This window comes from Rattus norvegicus, chromosome 5 (assembly GCF_021556685.1).
Source record: "Rattus norvegicus strain SHRSP/BbbUtx chromosome 5, alternate assembly SHRSP_T2T, whole genome shotgun sequence".
NCBI classification, from domain to species: Eukaryota; Metazoa; Chordata; class Mammalia; order Rodentia; family Muridae; genus Rattus; species Rattus norvegicus.
In genome coordinates, this window is record NC_141538.1 from 135239161 (window position 1) to 135260275 (window position 21115).

General features: G+C 48.7%; 1 protein-coding gene across 37 annotated transcripts in view; it reads left to right on the plus strand.

The window, feature by feature from the left end:
• The window catches only part of Mknk1 (MAPK interacting serine/threonine kinase 1), a 39482-nt gene that overhangs the window by 5098 nt on the left and 13269 nt on the right, over positions 1–21115 (plus strand). For 8 of the 37 annotated variants that reach the window (XM_087550536.1, XM_087550548.1, XM_087550554.1 and 5 more), the window contains 6 exons: positions 3356–3518; positions 9486–9592; positions 11519–11620; positions 14444–14541; positions 18185–18264; positions 19751–19824. In XM_087550536.1, coding sequence (XP_087406662.1) covers positions 9577–9592; positions 11519–11620; positions 14444–14541; positions 18185–18264; positions 19751–19824 — 370 coding nt within the window. In that variant the 5' untranslated portion in view covers positions 3356–3518; positions 9486–9576. 37 annotated transcript variants of the gene reach the window in all.

A 21115-nucleotide genomic window follows, 5' to 3' on the forward strand; every position in this document is an offset into this window, starting at 1 on the left:
CCAGAAGTACTGGGTGGGAAACAGTCAATTAAAACGCCAATGGCTTGATAGAGAATCTCACCTGACTCGGGTTTTCCACACCTGTCTCCACAGTAAACAGGACCGGAGCAGGTGTTCATTTCCTTTTCCACAGCCTTCAGCAAAAGTTACAAGCAAGGCCCCTCCAGTCCACTTGCCAAAAAGAGCAACAGTATGGTGTCTCTAGAAAGTGGTGTCTAATTTAGCTCCTCCCAGCTTAAAACCTCCTGGCCTTAACTTAAGCGAGTTCTTATTGTTCTGCTGCCCATGAATATGGAGAAGTTCCCTTTGATTATTAAGTGTGGATGAGATCAAGATTTTCTCATGAGAACCTTTTCTGTACTTAAAGCCAGAATCCAGTTAGGCCTCATCTTCGCTTCTCCAGGATACACTGCCTGGCTGCTTTCACCTCATCCCCAAAACCTATTTTCCATCGCTCAGATCCCATTGGTTATGCTGCTTTTCTCTCTCTAAGGTTTTCCCTCTTCCTGGCAGTGACCCAGACTCTGCTCAGTCTGCTAATCAGGCTAAAAAAGTTTAAGGGGAGGATGCTTCAGAAGTCTCATCGACTCATTAAGCAATAGCTCTGTGCTAGGTGGAGGAACCCAGAGCTGACTCAGGTTAGTCCACTCTACCCCAGCTCAGCCTAAGGGGAGACTGAGGAAGCATCACAGGTAATCTGGGTAAGAAATTAACACACATGGGAAGCTGGAAATCAGGGCAGTCGGGTAGATGTAACCTTTGACTGGACTACAGGTAAACACTCCTGGAAGAGAGGGTAAGCATACTGTAGGAGGGTGAGTTGCCCCAGCAGAGGCAATGACACCTGTTAGACATCTAGCAAAGACAGCACAGGCTCTGGCTTTTAGGATCAAGGCTAGAAATGCCATAAACCTTTGCCTTTTCTGTGTCCCCCAGATGTTCTTTATCTTGGAAGTCAAGTGATGGACCCCTTGGTGTTCTGAGTCTCAAAGTTATTGATAAACAGGGAAAGTGGCCCAAAGGAATTAGGAGTAACGGCAGTACAGTCAGGCTAACTGGATATAACTAAAACAGCCGACCCCCTCTCTGCTTTTGTCCTTTGCAGACACCATGTTCTCTTTCGAGGTAGTTTCCAGAGTGTCTGTCTAGGTTGCTTTCCAGAGCTATAGTTGACATGGGGAAGCTGTGTCACAAAGTATAATAATGGGAGATATGGGGGCCTCTTAAGTTCTAGGCATTGGTGTCACATTTTGACATGCATTCTGCTATCTCACAGCATATGTTATTGTCTCTGTTTTGTAGATTGTGTCAGTGAAGAGGGGTTAAGGAGTACACCCCGTGCTGCTAGTGGATGTCAGGGCCCAAGCCGAACCTAGAACCTAGTGTTTGAAAGCCCTTCTGCTTTCTACATCCACAGCTCTAGAGTGACTCCAAACGGCTGGGAATAAAGTCTGTCATGGAATTCTGAATCTTGCTTTTGTTTGTCTTTTACAGTAGACTAGTTGTTGGCAAATTATGTTTCACCAACTGTTTTTGTAGGTACCGCAAGCTAAGAGTGCTTTCTTGCAGTTTTAAGTGTTTGGAGACGGAGAATCAAAAGGAGATGAACATTTCATGAGACACAAAAAGGATGTGATTTCAAACTGTGGTGTCCGTGACTACGGTGTGGTTGATGTGTCATCATCATTCGTTTGCATATAATCTATGGCTGTACTTTTCTCTAAAAACAGAGCAGATGGAGCAACGACCATGCGGCACAAAGTGTGAAGTATTTACTATCCAGCCTTTTACAGGAAAATAATTACTAGCCTCTAGTAACACAAAAGGCAGCAAGTTAAAGTTCACAGATGTTCAAGGCTGACCCTGGGAGGGCAGTAGTGGGACTAGGAAAACGTATGAGCCAAACTTCCTTGGCCTCTAGAAATGGTTTGGCTGAGCCTGGGAGAGCCCCTTGGGACTAAAGGGCAGAGTAGGGCTGTCCAGTGTGCTGAAGTCTCGAGCAAGCAATGGACAGCAGGATACTTTGTGAATGAAGTGATTCATTCACACTCACTGGAGCCCTTCTGTGCCAGATGCTGCATTAAATGCTAAAATCTCTGAATGGAAATGTCTGCATCCTGTCTTTAAGGAGTTCATAAGCTGGCAGGAAAATCACGGTGTGGGTTTTGTGTTGTAATGGGATGGTGGAAGCTAGGTGAGGTCCTGCAGTGAGTAGGAAAAGAAGAGGGCACACCGTTCCTAGAGTTGGAGGTATCCTCTGGGGAGTCTGCTGTGGGCCTTGAAAGATAAATTGGAATTCCTTTGTCAGACTCTCCGGAACTGGAGTTACAGATGGTTGTCAGCTACCTCGTGGGTACTGGGACTTGAACTCATGTCCTCCACATGAGCAACACGCACTGCTTACCACTGAGCCATCTCTCCAGTCTGAGATTTCCTTTGCAAGGAGCTATAGACAAGGCTGAGAGAAGGGGCTGGCAACATGAGCATTTGGAACCTACATAGAGGGGGGAGAGATGACTTAATGGTTCTGACTAGATGACTGCAGGATGATGTAATCGGATAGAGAAGAAGAGAAATCAGGAGGAAGGAAGCCATGGTAGGGGCAGGGGACAACTCCAGCTTGGAAAATGTGATTTGAGGTAATGTTGAAATGCATCCAGTTTCCAGTTAGAAACTTAGAGACTTTGGCACGGAAGCTCAGAATTCACACTTAAGCACATTTTCAGTGCTTTTCCCTGGAGAAAAGAGGAAGTGCGAGTGTGTTTCTCAGAGCAAAAGTTGAGCAACTTTGACACATGATAACTCAAGCCGGGGGGAGGGGAGGTAAAACAGCACCACCGTTCCTACAGAAAATGAAGTCAGCACTTTGGGAACGAGCAATGATTGTTTTTGGCACAAAACTGACTCCATTCTTACCACCTGCTACTCTCAGGGTCTGCTTTACCTTGCTGGCACTGTCACCTCTTGCCTGCGAGACTTGGGCCTGGCCACCAGGAGCAAGCTCTTAAGCACCTCTCCCAAGCAAGCAGCTGGGAAGCGTCTGTGTGAGACTCTCAGAGCCAAGAGAAGGGTCCATCTCTGTCTTCATGGCACGATACATCTTTTACTGCCTAGAATCTACAGTGGGAATGAATCTGATATTTTTTCTATTCGGACCCTTGATAAACTTTCTAGTGCTTATCATCAGGATTTTCAGATACCCATCGGTCAGCTTTTAAAGCCCGCGAACATCTGTGACTCCTGTGTGTACGCCTGCTTCCAAGTGTCCCTGGCAGAGCTGGGTTGATCAGCGTCTCCTCTGGTCCTCTTGGAGAAGCCAGCCATCTCATACTCTCTCTCCTTCCACTTCTTGAAGATTTCCATGCTGGAGGAGATGAAGCAGAAGCAGGCGGCAGACTGAAGGGCACTGACTGGACAGAGGCCAGTGATAACTCCCTGCGGCTGGAAGACACCAACCTTGGGATTCCTCTGAGATTTCACGTTCACAAGTGTCACTGCTGAGTTGAAGAACCTTGCGGGTAAGACTGGATGTATAGTTCACCCCTCCCTTTTCTTTAAAGCCTCATCTTTATTCATTTTGTGTTCGTTGGGGATGAGGGTGCCATGTTGTATGTGGCAGTCACAGGACAACTTTCAAGCGTCGGTTCTCTGCTTCTGCTGTGTGGACCTCAGGGGTCAGACTCAAGTCTTCAGGCTCCGAGAAAGGCTCCTTTATCCGAGGAGCCATCATACCAGCCCCCACTTACTTTTTTACATTACTTTGACTTGAACGTTTCCCACATTTCCAGAGAAAGGCGTGAGTTCAAGGTCACCTAAGCAGTTGATGGCTTAGCCTTCTCAGGTCCCAGTAACTCCCTGCAGCAGTTACTTCTGGAACAAAATGGCAGAGGGACAGAAGGAAAATAGAGCAGTAAGTAAAACACGTAAGATAAAGCTGCCACACCATAACAAGATGAAACTAAGTCCAGAGGCATCCAAGTGAAAATTCTTGTGCCTGTTGAGTCTCGTTCTTCCCTAGGAAACTTTGGAAATTCTGTCTGTATTTCTATCCCAGGCATGGCTCATAGACTGAGGCTGTGGCATGTTCTGTCCTTTGCTCTGGCTGGAGGCCTCATCGTGCCAGACAGGTTATCAGTCAAGCCTCAGTGATGGATTTGGGGGCACACGAGGGTTGAGTAAGGCTGCATTAGCCTGACCCGTGCTTTTTCACAGTACCAGCTGCTGGGTGTACCTGTTGTCACCTGAAGCCTTCTGCTGGCACTGCCGTCTTCCCTGCTCCCCACCTCCCGGGCTCCCACCCCAAGTTCTCCCCTCCTCTGTTGGCACTGCTGTTCTTACAGCTGCCTTTGGCTAGAAGGCAAATCTTCATGTACCTACATTGAGGCCCCACCCTGTGGCTGGACCCGTGTTGGAGAAGAAGCAGATACCCCTCCTCTGTCTCCAGTTGTTTGGAAAGACAGTTTCAGCCTCTGTGGTTTCCTCCCTCATTCTATAACATGCCCTTCCTTCCTGTCCCTGCCACCCCTGCCCCTGGTGTAAGCCTTCAGTACTCTCTCTGGCCTGCCAAGCTGCCTGGCTAGCCTGCCTCTGAGTGGCTGCTGATTGCCCTGAATATCACGACTGGCTTGAAGGCCACAGTGTTCCTGGCTCCCTTCTCATTGCCCAGCACAGAGGTTCACAAGTGTGCCACACGGAAACCTTTCCTGGGGATCTGCAAGACCGAAGGGTTTCAAAGTAGTGCTCGAGTGTTATTTGTTGCTAGCGGTGACAGTGGGAGGTTAAGGCACTCGCACAGAGCTGTGGTCACCCTCATGCTGTTCCTCACTGCCACCTACGTAACTGATTACGCAGCAGAGGTGTTAATTTTCCGGAATCTCACCTGAGGACCATCTTCTAATATTCTGTATGGCAGATAGAAGATGCACTTGCAGGGCACTTCTGTGCAGCTTAATGATGATGCACCAAGGAATGTAGTTAATAGGACCGTTTGGATTGTAGGCCGAGTAAAAAGCAGCTGTTGTCGTTCCTCCACAGAGGAGCGATTGTGGTTATTAAGGGTGGAAAGAAGACTGGGAGCAGTGTTGGAGGCCTTGTGAGCTGTTAATGAGCTCAGATGGCTCACTTAGCCTGCTTTTCTCCGCGCGCTCCCTACCCAAGCCCCGCCCTTACTACTGCTTCATTTAGTATTCTGTAAACACACACTTCCTGTCCCTGCTTCTCTATCCTTCTGATGTTATTCCTTCCACCAGGTATTGCAATGTGGCCGTAAAGGCTCCTTGTGATCCCAGGATGGGAGCAGAGGGAGGAGATGAGTCTGAGGGTTTGCCTCTGGTGTCTGAGTATCACGGCCCTCCTGAAGGCCTGCAAAGTTCTCATCCCATGCCACTTTCACTGCTGCCAATTTGAACCACCTGGCCCAGCCCTTCTACACACGAAGGTCTGGAGGGAAAAAACCCTCCGGCTCTGTGGAATCTCACAGACAGTCCTCTGATGGAGCTCATATCACACATGCTCCTAACATTTATTGTCTGTTAATTTGACCAGCTTCTGCTCAAACATGCCTTTTCTTTTTCCCTTTACACCTGGTGATATTACCAGAAACCACGTCTGCCAACTCCCAGGTCAGACGGGAGGACTGACACTTCATTCTGGACCGACGTGAATAATGTGCTTAGACACGGGCTTGTCGTCAGCGTCTATAAAATGACAACACACAAAATGCTAAGGTATCTCAGGGCAACAAGAGATGCCTGGAAGGTTAAAGTTAATTCACGTAGTGGTAAGGATGTGGCTGTTGGGCCTTTGTGGTTATATAATGTGTAAGAGAGCCGCTCAGCCTTTTGGACATTGGAACACAGGCAAGAACGCCTGTATAAATAGTGAACTGAGTCTCATAATACACATCTCAGAGTTTCTGCTGCTGGGATAAAGCACCACGATCGACAGCAGGTTGGGGAGGCACCCAGACACCTTGAGGCAGGGGTGGGCGCAGAGGCCATGGAGGAGTGCTGCTTACTAGCTTGCTCCCCATAGCTGGTTCACCTGCTTCTTTATAGAACCCAGGACCACTAGCCCAGGAATGGCCCCACCCACAGTGGGCCGGTCCCTCCCCTATTAAACACAAATTAAGAAAATGCCCTATAGCCAAATCTTACGGAGGCATTTTCTCAACTGAGGTTCCCTCCTGTCATTCAGGTGACTCTAGTTTGTGTCAAGTTAACATAAAAGCAGCCAGCACAGTACATCAGAAAAGAAGTCCTGTACCAGGATTTATAAACAGTAGCACTGGTGCCTGGCTGTCATCAGCTGCCACCTTTGCCTTGCGACAATGGGAGGAAACTGAGGGGCATTAGTGTTCGGGAACAGTGCCATGATAGATGGGAAGCTTACATTCTTGAGCCAGACTCAGGCTTCATTCACTCAGTCCCTAGGTTATGGTGGGCGTGTTGCTTTTGCCCGTATGTATCAGTTTCTTCAGCTGTTAAATGTGAAGATTGCAGCAGTGAGTCCGTAGAGGGTGATACCTGTGAAGGGCTTCAGACATTGCCTGGCAAAGCAAACCTCACGAGAGTGTGCACTGTGGGTACAGTAGTGTGCACCATAGCTTCTGCTGCTACAGAGGCACGGATGACCCCAGTCTCTCCAGTTCCCTCTTCCCTTGTCTCACCTGGCTTACTCAACCCCCTCCTCAAGTGTGTGTCAAGCTTCCTGCAGTTCTCTCATTTCCCTTTTGTTTATGGTTTTGTTGTGGTTGGTGATGCAGATGGGACCCGGGTCCTGCACATGGTGACCAGCATTCATACTAAGCTACTCCCAGCCCCTCGGTTTCCTCCCATTGTCTGTTCTCCTCAGCTGACCCTGAGGATGCAGCTGAGTTTGTCTGTGATTACGCCCTTTGGCCTGCTCCCCACCATTCTCCCGTTTCTAAACAGCCCTTGAAGATGAAAGAAGTACACGGACAGACTAGGATCAGACGAGCCGCAGGGGTGGAGTGGGGAGGATGAGAGCTGTTTGCAGAGCTGAGCTAACCAGGTGACCTTCCAGCATCGTATGTGAGATGTGATGGCTGGTGGTCTGTATGCGGAATACGGAAGACGAACCAAGGAATAGACGCACATCTGAGGGACAGTGGGTGGACTCGTCAGGCTCTACTGAAAATGGTAGTTATTTAGAAAAGTAGACCTTGGTGTTCTCTGCTGGGGAGAGCAGTGTCTGGTACCTCTTACTATTGTGGGTTGTGCCCCCCTGCAGGATTCCTTGGGCTCTCCCAACTGCTGCATGAGTGTGGCTACCAGGTTGAGCCTTACAGGTTGAGCCTTACAGGTTGAGCCTTACAGGTTGAGCCTTACAGGTTGAGCCTTACAGGTTGAGCCTTACACATGTATCCTTGACACCTGCTGTACTTCCAGTGCAGTCTGTCTGCGTGGGTGTATACCTATGTGTGGTATACACATGTAAGTGCAGATATGCATTTGTGCACAGAGAGTAGAGGCAGAAGGTTGACACTGACTATCTTCTTCAATTACTCTCCAGCATTTTTTAGGCAGGGTCTCATTGTATTGCCTGGCCTTGACTCTTGATTTGTAAACCAGACTGACCTTGAACTCACAGAGATCTGCCTGCCTCTGCCTCTGCCTCTGCCTTCTGAGTGCTGGGATTAAGGCCTTTGCCTCCATATCCAGCTAAATGTTGAATTTTTATACAAAAAAAATCTAAACATAATTTGAAAACTGTTATCAACCTCTAAATTGCAAAGTATATTTGATAAAAGGTTCCTTTTTCCTTCCCCAGTGTTGAAAATCAAAACCAAGGCCTTGAGCATGGGGAGCTTTGGCACTGAACTCCTTGTACACTCACAACACACACATACATACACACACACACACACACACACACACACACACACACACACACACACCACTGAACCCTGAGCTCCATTCACATCCCCTAGCCCATTTATTCTGTGTAAGTAAAATTTGATTCAGACAATAATAGGATAAAATGATAAATTTCAGTCACACATAACTTTGAAAATCCTGAAAAGAATGAAGAAAAAAGGGTTGGGGATTTAGCTCAGTGGTAGAGCGCTTGCCTAGCAAGTGCAAGGCCCTGGGTTCGGTCCCCAGCTCCGAAAAAAAAAAAAAATAAATAAAAGAATGAAGAAAAAAATAAAAAAAACATCCTATCACATAGACCATGTCTACAAATTAAAACTGGTACGGACTAAAAGAACATATAAACTACCCAGCATGTCACTAGATGGTCCATTGGCACACTTTGAACTGTAATGTTAACAGGTTCATGTATTGTGTCCTGGGCCGCCCACTCTGTTGTATGTTCATTTGTGAATATACATGCCTATGCACACATAATGCAGTGTTGGAAGCACATTTGTATTAACTGTGTTGTTGGGATCTTGCAGCAACCTGGCAAGTAGACAGGTTAATGTGTTTTTAACTCTACTCTGAAGATGTAGGAGCTAAGGATTATAAGAGGCAGAGTTGCTTGACTGATAAAGGCTGTCTGATAAAACTGGCACCAAACATCTCCTTTGTCCTCTGACCCAGGCCCATGTGCCTTCCCTGTCCAGTGCGCCCCTCGTCCCATGTGCACCTCTAGCAGAATACACAGACGTGCTCCCCAGGCCCCGCTGAAGGGAGAGAGAAGACTCCGGCTACTGCCATGTGTCTGGAAAGTGAAAGCAGCTGCACTCTTCCTTTCCTTGTTACCTAGTCTAAAAGAGGACCGGGCTTCCAGAAAACAAGCTAAGGACCTTGTGTGTCTCAGACCTTTCTGGAGAGGGAGTGTGAGAGAGTTGGTGGAGTTCACAGCCCAGAGCAGCCTTTCCCCACATCACCTGCAAGATACGCGCACACCTACGTGTCTTTTAGAGTGTGCACTGAGCGTTTAAGGGGCTGGGTATGGTGCACCCTATGTACCATACACTATTTCCATCTCAGCGCAGTTTGCGAGGGGTGATACTCATCTATGCTGCACTGTGACTTATAGTGGAGATGGATACGCAGGGACAGTGTAGGAACACAGGGAACGATCAAGGCCAAAGGCAATCCTAGTGTCTTAGTGGAACTTCTCTCAGACACTTGGTAGCAACCCCTAGTTCTACACAGTAATACCCCATCTGCCTCATGCCTAACTGACTTCCAGAGTGAATGACTGCATGACCATGGCTCATCTGGAGTTACTGGAGAACTGCATGGGGTAAGGACTTTTGAGCTGGCTTTGATGGCCAGAAAGAATTCCTACACCAGGGAATCCAGCAGGCGGAGGTGCAAGACGATGGTGGGGCTTCCCTGAGGATGCATTTGTCCAGTGGCTGGGACACAGTGAATTAAGGTCTCTGCGGTAGAACTAGAGTATGGTCTGCCTCATCCCAGCAACCTCTTCCACCCCATACCTCTTGCTATGAACATGGGGAAGTTAATGCTTCTATCGTTTCACCATTTCCCTACATTTTTCCTTTCTAGTTTCAAAAACAACTCTCCCTCAACAAGTTCTGTTTGCAAGGAAAACCTTACCCATTTGTCCCTTCTGGCGCACCTCCTTCCATTGAGATCCATGCAGAATAGACCAGGTACTCTGTCTTTGTGTGGGAAGCCATAAAATATAATATTGAGTATGTGGCTCTGCCCAGGGTTATGCTGCTTGCACGGGAGGCTCCACAGCCCTGCTGTGGTAAAGAGCACGTATAAACTGCCGCTAACAGGGTTTTCTGTCTAGAGCTGTAAGTACGTCTGAGAGGCCCCTGTGAGTCGCAATGCTGCCAGCTCTCCTGCTGTTCTCCACACTGCCTGCCTGTTGGCTGTTTGGTTTGTCCACAGGCTCCTAATTGGAGTGTGGCCAGGGGAGGGTGAAGGAGCAGAAACCACATCTGTTCGCTCCACTCTGGGTTTGCAGCACTGGTGAGGAATAGTTGGGACAAGGGCTGACACTAGACTGCATGCCACGGGGAAGACAGTCCAGTCATATCCCAACCCCGTCCTGTCCCCTCCCCCAGTCCTTCAAAGACAAATGGCCTTGCACTTTGTTTCGGAAGAATTTCTCCCAGTGCCCCGTAATGCATCTGGAGGGCATTTCTCCTTGTGATTTACCTCACGGGTGTGGGTACCTCAGTAGCAGGATTTAATCCTTTGAGAGTTGTAGGGCTGTGTCATCCCCGGGTAGAACTTGAGCTTGAAGCTGTTGGTGGGAGCGATATTTTCAGATGCTCTGTGGATTCTTTGTATCCGTGTATTTTTTTTTCTGCTCTGTTCTGGGGTGTAATTGAAAACCTGCTGTGATCAGATCACTACCATGGACGGAGGGATGCATCTAAGTGGGGCTGTCAGACGCTTGGCTGCTTAGCTGTGCTTTCTGGATTGTGGTGTTGAAAGTGCCATTCTGCATGCTTCCTGCTAACAACCGCCAAGAGCCTGCCTCTGTGGGCAGCATGCATGTGGGCAGTGGCACTAAGCAACCTTCTGCCGGACCCTTGGAGAAGGGAGTGGGCCTTCTCCTCCGTGAGCGAAGAACCTGATTCCATTTTAAAATTTCTCAGGACAAACCAAGCCTCAGAGCCTATGTTTATTGAAGTTTGGGGTGGAAGGCTCTCACATCCTCCACCCGTCAGAAGGATATAGAGGCTTAATCACCCTGGTGGGGATTTAGACCCAGAGACTTCAGAGAAATCTTATTATTTCTAACTGCAGGCAAAGAGTATTAAGGCTCCACTCTGGATCCAGGGCATGACATGTTCTCTAAGTAATTTATCTTTACCAGGGGAAGGCCCCTACTAGAGTGGCCTAGAAACAAACCTGAGATGGGCTCTCATTGTTCCCCCTCTTTTCTTCCCCATCTCAGCCTCCTGCTGCTTCCTTCTGTCCTGACCCTTCCTGCCCACAATGTCCTGTGTCTGTGTCTGCCAGCATGGGCGTCGGGTGCCTGCCAGGGAGAGATAATGATATCTTTACAGTCCGTGGCCTCATCCAGCCTCGTAAACTTGTCAGTGGCTGGCCTCCCTGCACCCCTTCAGAGAAGGACCAGGGAAGGGAGAAGATGGAGTGAGGGGATTGGGGCCTTCCACAGCCCCCAGTGCAGGTCATGGAAATATTGCTCAGCTTTCTGATTTCCAGGTTCTATTCCTGCTCCCTCCTTACCCAGTTCGCAGCCCCAGGGACCGTCTTTCTGATGATCACAGGTGGGCCCTGCTTGTTCTGTTTAGGGACTCTGGTTCGGCTGGTGGCAGACTTAAATCCATGTGCTAATGAGCTTGGCAAATGCAGGCTTCTGGTTGCCTCTCCTAATCTGGCTGCCTGTCTGAGTCCCTTCCCACAGTTAATGATCTCCTATAATGGTTTTGCCTTTAGTTTTGCCTCCTGGGTCAAAACAAATCAATATCCCTCACAGATATTTAAAAACCATCAGTATAAAACTCCTGGGTCTCTCTCTTTTGTCCTTCTGGGTAAACTTACTGCTTGATTGGTATAGCACAATTTCCCTTATGTCCCCTCTTGTCTCCCAGAGATGGGCAGCAGTGAGCCCCTTCCCATCGTGGATAGTGACAAGAGGAGAAAGAAGAAGCGTAAGACCCGGGCCACCGACTCTCTGCCAGGGAAGTTTGAAGGTTGGTCCCACATTCTAATGAGTCTGTGCCAGTGCTGTAGGAGGGGAGAGGCATCTCTGACGTCCAAGACACTTCCCTTGGAGCCAGGTCATCCATGTGATTAAAAAGACAGGAGTGAGTGAGAAGCGAAAGATGGGGAAAGGATGGGTGAACCTCTCAGGTGAGCACTGAGCTCCTTGGAATGGTCTGAGCATGAGTGGCCTCACTTGCTTGTGCTAGCTCCTCTTCAGACGTGGGCCTTCTTCCTGCGATTCCTGGAAGGCTGGAATCTTGCAGAGGCTGCAGCGTATGTGCTGTGTGTGCTTGACCTTACCCCCCTTGAGAATGCAATGCAGCCAGGGGGCATAAGGTTGCATCATCAGACATTTTGGATAACCAGGGGCAAGTCACTAGGCTAGGGGCTGCCAGGGTTATCTCTGGGCATTTGATGAGAAGATATGAATCACTGAGTGTTTCTACAAAGTGGTCAAAGGATCAGCAGGCATTCTAGGAATGGCAAATCCCCTTTACGTGGTTATGTCACTGTGAGATGTGAAGCAGCTTTCCCTGTAGGCAGCAGCTCTCCCCCGTGGGCTAGCCTCACACACATTCCAGCAAATTTTGTACACTATTCTGATGACAAGCCCTGAGTCAGGAATACGTTGTCCAACACCTAGCATCCTGGTGGGTGTAAGGGCCAGTACTGAAGTGTGGCTGGGAGAGAAGCATGCCATTTAAACCACCTCCAAGTAGTAACCAGCAGGGTGCCATCTGTTCACACAGAAAGCTGCAAGCCCAGACTGTAAGGGAACCAGAGAGAACTTAGTATAGAGGTTTATGGTTTGGTTTTGGTTCTTGTTGTTTTGTTTTGTTTGAGACAGGATCTCCCTGTATAGCCCTGGCTGTCCTAGAACTCACTCTGTAGACCAGGCTGGCCTGGAATTCATGGAGATCCACCTGCCTCTGCCTCCTGAGCGCTGCAATTAAAAGCATGCATCACTGCATCTGGCTTCTTTGCTCTTCCTAAAAGAAAGACTTTTTAAATATTTTCCACTTATGTGTATGTGTGTGTTCGTGTGGTCTGTGTGAGTGAATGCCATGTAGGGAGCTGGAGTTACAGGCGGTTGTGATCCATCTCCCATGGGTGCCGGAAACTGAACTCAGTTCTTCTGGAAGAACAGCCAGTGCTCTTAATTCTGAGCCATCTCTTTAATCATTGTTTATGCTTAACTCAAACTGTGTGTGTGTGTGTGTGTGTGTGTGTGTGTGCGTGTGTGTTATGTGGGTGGGTGTATGTGTGATGTGTGTGTAGTATGTATGGTATGTGTATATAATGTGTGTGTGTGTTTTGTGGTGTGTTGTAATGTGTGGTGTATGTGTAGTGTGTATGGTGTGTGTGTATGTGTGTGTGTGGTGTATGTCTGTGGTATGTGTGTCTGTGGTGTGTGTGGTGTGTTTGTATGTGTTTGTGGGGTATATGTAGTGTGTGTGGTATATATGTAGTATGTGTGGTGTGGTATGTATGTGGTGTAGTGTGTGTGGTATGTGGTGTATGTGTAGTATGTGTAGCGTGTGTGGTGTATGTATGTAGTGTGTGTGTTGTGTATATGTGTGGTATATGTGTGTATGTGGTGTAGTGTGTGTGTGTTGTGTGTAGTGTGTGTGTGTGTGTTTGTGTGTGTGTGTGTGTGTGTTGGCCATTGGAGGAGACAAAAGTCACTGGGGTTTTAGAGGCGTTCACAAAATCAGCATGTCTTTTGTGGAACACAGAGTTTCCTGTCAGAGGCAGCTGATGCAAGCACAGATACCTTGTGACTAAGAGTGATGAAATCTCTTGACGTTGATTAAGCCTTCAGCTCAGGCAGTTGGTTGAAAGCCTAGATTGCCTCAAGAGAAAGACTGAGGAGGGTGCAAAGGAGGACGTGGTCAGCTCAGCAAGGGTTGTGGTAGAGCCACAGCTTCCTTTGGAAAGGCTCCGAGAGCTCTGTTGTTGAGAGCTTGGGCAGGTCTCTGAGCACTCTTCCAGCCTGGGTCTGTTACCACTCTGCAGCGACCACTTTGACCTGCGGGCAAGCCATTGTTTGTATCCTGCTCGGTCTCTAATTTCCTGCGAGTGACTTTCAGAAACTTGTGAGACTCCTCCACTAACCTCCACATTTGTGTATATAAAATAGTTGTGAATTATCCCTTTCATATCCCCCATGCCTGGCAAATGGGTGCTCAGCAAATGAGGAATGAATGAATGCGGTTCATTCTTCTCTGAAGATCCCTGGATTGCCTAGTGGGTTTTTCTATTCCCTCCCTGGTTGCTCCTCTCCCTACTCCTTGCCCTTACTGTGCTGACCCGTTGTGATACTCACCAGGGCCTGGGTTACCCTGGCCTGCTCTGTGTGTGTGTGTGTGTGTGTGTGTGTGTGTGTGTGTGTGTGTGTGTGCGTGCGCGCGCGCGCGCGCGCGCGCATGTGCACGCTGTGCTAACTCTCACTGGTACTCACTCTGGGCTGCTGTGTCTTTCCTACTGGACTCAACCCCTAGAGGGGAGGGACTAGATTTTGTTCCTCCTTGTGTCCCTATGGTGGTACCTGGCACAGGAGATGCCCAGAATGTAGGTGCTGAAGGATAGAAGTGAATGTGTGAAACCCCAGCTCTGACCGCATCTCTAAAGTGAGGAGCAGGTGTTGGTGGAGTCTTGTTGTGAGTCAGGTGCTGTCTGGGAAAGCTAGGATGTCCCTGTCACGGAGGCTGCAGAGTCACCATGGTCTCTTCTGCCTGAGGGAGCAGGCCTTCGAAGCTAAGTGACAGTACCCTCCCCATCCTGATTCTTCTCACCTCTTTCCTCGCTAGACGTGTACCAGCTGACCTCGGAATTGCTGGGAGAAGGAGCCTATGCCAAAGTCCAGGGTGCCGTGAGCCTGCAGAGTGGCAAAGAGTATGCAGTCAAAGTGAGTATCCCACTGGACCCCACCTCTACTGTGCAAACCGTCATTCCTAGTTTGTCCCAAATCAAATAATGTATTATGCAACACGGTGGCTCAGAAAGAAAGGTTGGAGCAGGGAGCAAAGCTGCATGCTCTGGGCTCAAACCTGAGCTTTTCTACTTATCTGCTTTGTAACCTTGACCAAGTTATTCAACCCTTCTGTCCTTCAGTCTTCTCATCTGTAAAACGGGTATAAATACTAGAACTTGCATAGGATTGTGAGGATTAAATAATTAATATGTGTAATGTACTGACATCAGCATCTGGCACAGAGTAGGCCGTTTCTGGTTACTCCAGGAAGCATCATCGGCTTCAGAAGTAGACGCTGTGCCGAAATCTGCTCTAAGAAACTTATATGACTTTGGGCAACTCACTGAGCCTCCTTAAGCTCTGGTCCCTGTATCTAAAGGCAGTGACAGCTCCTGCCCTCAGCATCTGGTGTTGTGACTATGAAGGCAGGAATGAAGATGAGCTGGTGGACGCCCTCTATAAACCACAAAGTACAAGCGGTGAACAGTGTCAGGATGGCAGGGACTGTCGGTGCCAGCACCGACAGGGTACCGAGAATTGGGCGAAAGCCTGTGGGATGAAAGAAGCACACACACACACAGGTTATTCGTGTCAAGCCAGAAGAGGAAGAGAGCTTCTGGTTTCTTTATTGACCAAACTATATATCCAAAGAACACCACTTAGCAGGTATCCGTCAAGCACAGTGGGGAACCCTGGCTGAGACTTCGGTAACAAAGGACCGACTATGTGGCCTGAATAAATTAGGGAAATAACCAGGAAGGCCAGCCTAATTCTGACTCTGGTGAGAAGTACCTGGCCAGACTGTTCCCAGTTGGGGACAAAAGGCTTCCACATGTAAGGGCAGGGCTCAGCAGGGGTCAAACCTTGTTGGAGACCCAGAAGGGTCTTGTTCAGGCTGACAACATTCTGTGAATGTAAACTTCTTGTGCCACACAGTGACAAAGCAACCAGGCCCAAATCCAATATGGCTCCCACAAGGGACTACACCTGAGGTGGCTGAGCGCTCGGCTCTGGGGCAGGGGATGTGGCTCAGCCTCAGTGCTGCCCGTCAGTAGCTGTGTGACTCTGGAGACTCGGTTTTGAATTCTGTGGCTACTAAAGGGATGGAGGCAGAGTTGTGGTCTTCAAAGTGGGGTCCCTGAGCCAGCAGCACCAGCGTCCCCTGGAGAGTGTGAGAAATACACTTGATCTGGCTCGACCACATTAAGAAGCAGTTCTGGCCCGGGTGAGTGTGGTCCTCAGGACAGTTTGAGAACTCTGGGGATGGGCAGGTTTAAACTGCAGTGGTCAGCCAGTGAGCTAACAGCACAGAGAGACACATTTCTCAGTGTCGGAGAGAGCCTGAGGCATGTCTTTCCCAAGGGACCGCAGTGACTCTGAGACCCACTGTTGAGGACCGCTGAGCTCTGTGGACGTCTTTCTGAACCAGGGGAGGCACGTGGGTTAAGCTTTTTTCGGATCAGCCATCGGGAACTATCAGGTCAACACACTGCCTCCGTCAGGGAAGCCCTGCTGAACTGGATCTAGAGAGACACCTCTTCCAGCCAACCCCAATTCCAGCAGTGGATTGTAACCACAGAAAACATCTCCACCAAGCCTTCTGGCTGGTATATTGTTCCACACAGAACAAAAGACCTACTTTCATCCCTTTTTGGAAACAAATTACTATAAATTAAAAAGAAATTTTAATATGCCTAAAAGTGATTTTAAAACACACATACATAAATGTTAAATTGGATGGAGCCCATCGTGGTGTCACTCACCTTTAATCTCAGCACTTGGGAGGCTAAGACAAGCAAACCTCTATGAGTGTCAGAGCACCCTGGTCTACAGAGTGAACTCCAAGCCAGGCTGAGCTACAGAGAGACTGTCTCAAGAAACATAGGTGGGTGAATGGATGGATGGATGGATGGATGGATGGATGGATGGATGGGTGGGTGGATGGATGGATGGATGGATGGATGGGTGGGTGGGTGGATGGATGGATGGATGGGTGGGTGGGTGGATGGGTCGGTGGGTGGATGGATGGATGGATGGATGGATGGGTGGGTGGGTGGGTGGATGGGTGGGTGGGTGGGTGGATGGATGGGTGGGTGGATGGATGGGTGGGTGGGTAGATGGATGGATGGATGGATGGATGGATAGATGGATGGATGGATGGATGGGTGAATGGATGGATGGATGGGTAGATGGATGGATGATGGATGGGGGGATGGATGGATGGATGGATGGGAGGGTGGTTGGGTGGACAAACAGACGGATGAGTCACAGAAGGAATGCATGGCCCTCTGATCCATGTTTTGAATCTGGAAGCTTTGGACAACCTAGAGACAAGCTAGATCTCCCAGCACTGCTCCCCAAGACATGGTTTACTGCCGCTTCTCTCTGAGCATCCGCCCCGTGACCTGCAGAGCCGGGATGGAATGTTCTAATAATCTGATCCACACTGACTCAAACCCAAAGTAGTCATCTGTGTTTTTTGCTCTCTGGCTGGTGGTCAGAACCCACTGGTTCTCTCCTCAGAGAGAAGTCAGCTGTGGCTGGAACCCTGCCTTCTGGAAAGTTGACCTCTTAACTTCAACCATCCCTGTTTGATGACTGCAGCTGAGTAGCTCAGAGTCCAACAGTTTCTGTTCCCCAGCACTGTGCCTTGCTGATTGCTCAAAATATGGGTCCGGAGTGATTTCCTAGCAGGTGTGACTAACCTTCAAGTTACGGTTGGATACACATGTTTGTGCTACAGCATATTAGAATCTCTTGACGTGTTGTACCAAGCAGCTCGAAGGAAGGGGCAGAATGTTCCCTTCAAAGCTGTGAAGAACTTGCTATGCAAGGATTGCCTGCAGGCTCTGTTTACAGTGCTCCGGGGCTGTGGGTGGCTCGGCAGAGTCCACCAGACACCACGCAAACCTCTGCTGACTAGGCTCAGGTGTCCCTGAATCCAGCACTTGCCAAGCTGCTCCAAGTGGAGATGTAGCGATGTAGCAAGAGCTGCCCACAGCATGGGGGAAGCGAAGCCTCGTGGGGCTGAAGAAGCACGTATAGGCTGGAGAGGACTGGGAACGACAGAAGACATGACTTCCTTATCTTTCTAATAGTGATGTCGGGGTTAACCAAGACAGAATATCTTACACAGAGCCTGCCGGAGAGTGAGGGTAACAGAAGAGGTCTTTTCTTCTGTCTGTGGGAGTGGCTGAGTAGCATCTGAGTAGAGAGTCTTCGCTTCCTCTCCACCTTGCCTTCCCTCATCCTTGCCCTTCTTCCATCTCAAGAAAGTCAAAAATAACTGCCCTTTGGGGGGAAAAAAGCCAGCAGAAATTGATTTATCTCACTGGTTGCTCTAGGATCCCATGTGCAGCCAAGAGTAGCAGCTGCATAAGCTCTCCTGATGTTGTGTGTAGACAGACACACCTACATGGAAACCCTAGGGCTGGTGTCCTGCTTCCCCATGTCACTGAGGCCAGCTCTGGATTCCCGCTGCTCTACATCTAACCTTGCCTCCTCCTCTCAGGGACTCTGGCTGGGCATCTGTGTTGAGGTCAGGTAGTACATCTGACAGGTTTCATTCTTCCCACAGATCATCGAGAAGCAAGCAGGACACAGTCGAAGCCGAGTATTCCGTGAGGTGGAGACGTTGTACCAGTGTCAAGGAAACAGGTGAGTGTTACCTAGGTGGCTGCTTCTCTGAGGAGCGCTTAGCCACTGCAAGGGTTCCTTCTTACCAACCCCAATTTGAATATGTCACTGCCTCTCCACAATTGCATGCAACTCCTTCCAGCTCTCAAGGGGAGCAGGGATAGCGGTAGCCCCAGAACACTGTCTTCTCTTGACTGAAGTACTGTAAATGGCAGCAGTTCGTGAGGTAGAAGAACGAGCACTCATCAGTGTCTGAGGAAGAAATGGGGTTTCCTTTTCTTCCAGTGCCTGTGGAAAATGGGCCAGCATTGTTGCCTGGGAGCAATCTTTAGCAATGCTTTAATGCAGACACAAGGTTGAGGGTTGCCGGACTGCTCACTACTGTTTCCTGTTCTCAGTCTAAGATGCCATTACAGTGCTGAAGGTGGGACCAGCACTCTTTGCTTGATAACTGGGCCACAGTAACCTTTAGCCCTGTGTTACACAGCTCCAAATGAGTGGTCCTCCCACAGTGGCTTTAAATCAGGGTCACCTCCAAGATTTGTCCGTCCCCCACTTCCTTGGCAGGGTCAGCAGGGAGCCAGTGGCCTGGTATTGATGGCTTTGTCATTAAGCTTGGAGGAAGGGGGCCGCTGTTGATTTAACTCCAGGCACTGCCTCTACAATCTTCTTTCAAATTAGGCCATTTTGGCCATCTTATTTGGACGCCTTCACACTAGTAAAAGCCCGGTATCTCCCCAAGTGGTCAGCATTTTTTTATGAGGGACAGATTTTTATTTTCAGCCCTGCAGCTTCTTAGTTCAGCATTAGAGACTCTACTAGGTTTATTTCGTTCTTCCAAAGGAAAAAAAAAAGCCCCCAACACCTCCAATATCCAAGCTGGTGGCTTCCCCACTGAGTTACAAGACGACCTTGTTGGCAGAGCACTGCAATACTCGGGCAGACAGAGAGTGCTCACCGGGGAAGGCCACAAGTGCTACAGTGGCCAGGAACGCTGCGGTTTCATTAAGCAGCGCTTAGCAGTTAGGGTCTAGCGGTGCCCACGTTAGGCCCCAAGTCTATTTGACAGATGTTTCCATTTTCTCCAGGCAATGTAAATACTGCCCCGTGATTTATGGGCAAGAGGGAGGGCAAGTAATTATTTGCTGCTTGCCTCCAGGACACACACCTACTATTCAGTGTTATTAGCCGCAATTGCTTCCAGTCGGCTGCAGATTTTATTCAGTTTAATGTGACCAGGACTTTTTATAACTCTACCTAGTGGGTTTTAGGGTAGGGGTTTGACAGCCCAGACTTGGTGAAAACACCAGAGACTAAACATTATGGAAAGATAAGGTGACCTGAATCTCACTAACACCGTTGGCTGCTTCTCAAACATGAGGCTTTAATACGCATTCTGATTTCTAGTTGCTTTCTGCCCACAACAGCCGCCGTTTATTTGTCCATTGGATATTTGTAAGTGGACTTTAGCATATAATGCTCCCCCCCCCCCTTTTCTCTATTTAAGGAACATTTTGGAGCTGATTGAATTCTTTGAAGATGACACACGATTTTACTTGGTCTTTGAGAAATTGCAAGGAGGTATATCTTGTTGAGTATGTGTTTGGACTTTGGATTAAGACCCAGGGTGGTGATCATCCATCATGAATCCCAGAGAGTTCTAAAACGAGTCAAGCTAATAAAAAGGATGAAGGACTTAAAAACTGCCCTTGGTCTGGGAGAAGGGAGGCCGGAGGGAAGGATGGTAATTAGCATTTTGCAGTACTTAGAACGTCACCTGTGTGGATAGTCTATAAATGCCTTTTCATTATACTAGGAGTCATAGATAGATACTGTTAGCGATCAATTTATCAATCCCCTGTTTTGACACATCCACTATTTAACTAAATTAATTATGAAGTGGAAGCTTTGGCTTACATTATGAAGTCTCGAAAGGCTAAACAGAGGAGAGGAGGGCCCCATTGTTTGAAACACAGACTCGGGATACAGGGGAGAACAAGAACACGCCACCCTTCAGTTAGAAGGAAGATACCTCTCCTGCCACCACACTGCTGTCACTGGAATGACACATTCCCTCCCCTCTGGGCACCCAGGTGAAGGGCACATTTGCAAGATGGAGGCTACAAGAATGTGTGGGACTGAGGAAGGCTACATAGAAACCAACAGAGCTAAGCTAAAGTCACACTCAGTCGGCCTCCATGACCTTGGAAACAGCCCTTTGCAAACAGTATTCTCATCCGTAAAATAGAGCTCTTGGTAGCACCTGCCTCAGAGGGCTGCTGTACTGAGGGAGACAGTTCTGAGAAGAAGCACCTAGCACCAGGCTGCTAGGCACGAAGCGTTCACTAAGTGCTGCCTATTGGTTCTGTCGAAACAACTGACTGTGCCTAGGGACACCTGAGAAGTGTGTGAACTATTTTTTCCTGCCTTGCTTTTTAAATAAATGTATAAATAACAGGCAAACAGCAGGGCAAAACCATAATAAATAATCATGGGCATTCTTAGGACCCAGGAGTGACACCCCCAGCCCAGTGGAAGCCTCACACTGGCTTCCAGGAGTGAGTATAGACTGTGGACTACATGTTAAGAACCCTCTGTAGCATAAGGTGTAGCTCTAGTGAGGCCAGTCTGTGGGATGGAGGGGAAGTGGAGGGACCCAAGGCTACCCACCCGTCAGCAGTTGGACCACAGTCCTGCATGCAGAAAGGAAGTGGCACAAGCTCTGAGGCAAAAGTCATGGCTCCACCACTTGCTGTGTGTGAGCTTAGGCAAGCTGCCTAACCGTTTTTTTGACAGGAAGTTGCCCATTCATAAAATAGGATATCTGCTCTGCTCATTCTGTGCGTTCGTGTTGAGATGTATTCGAAGAGAA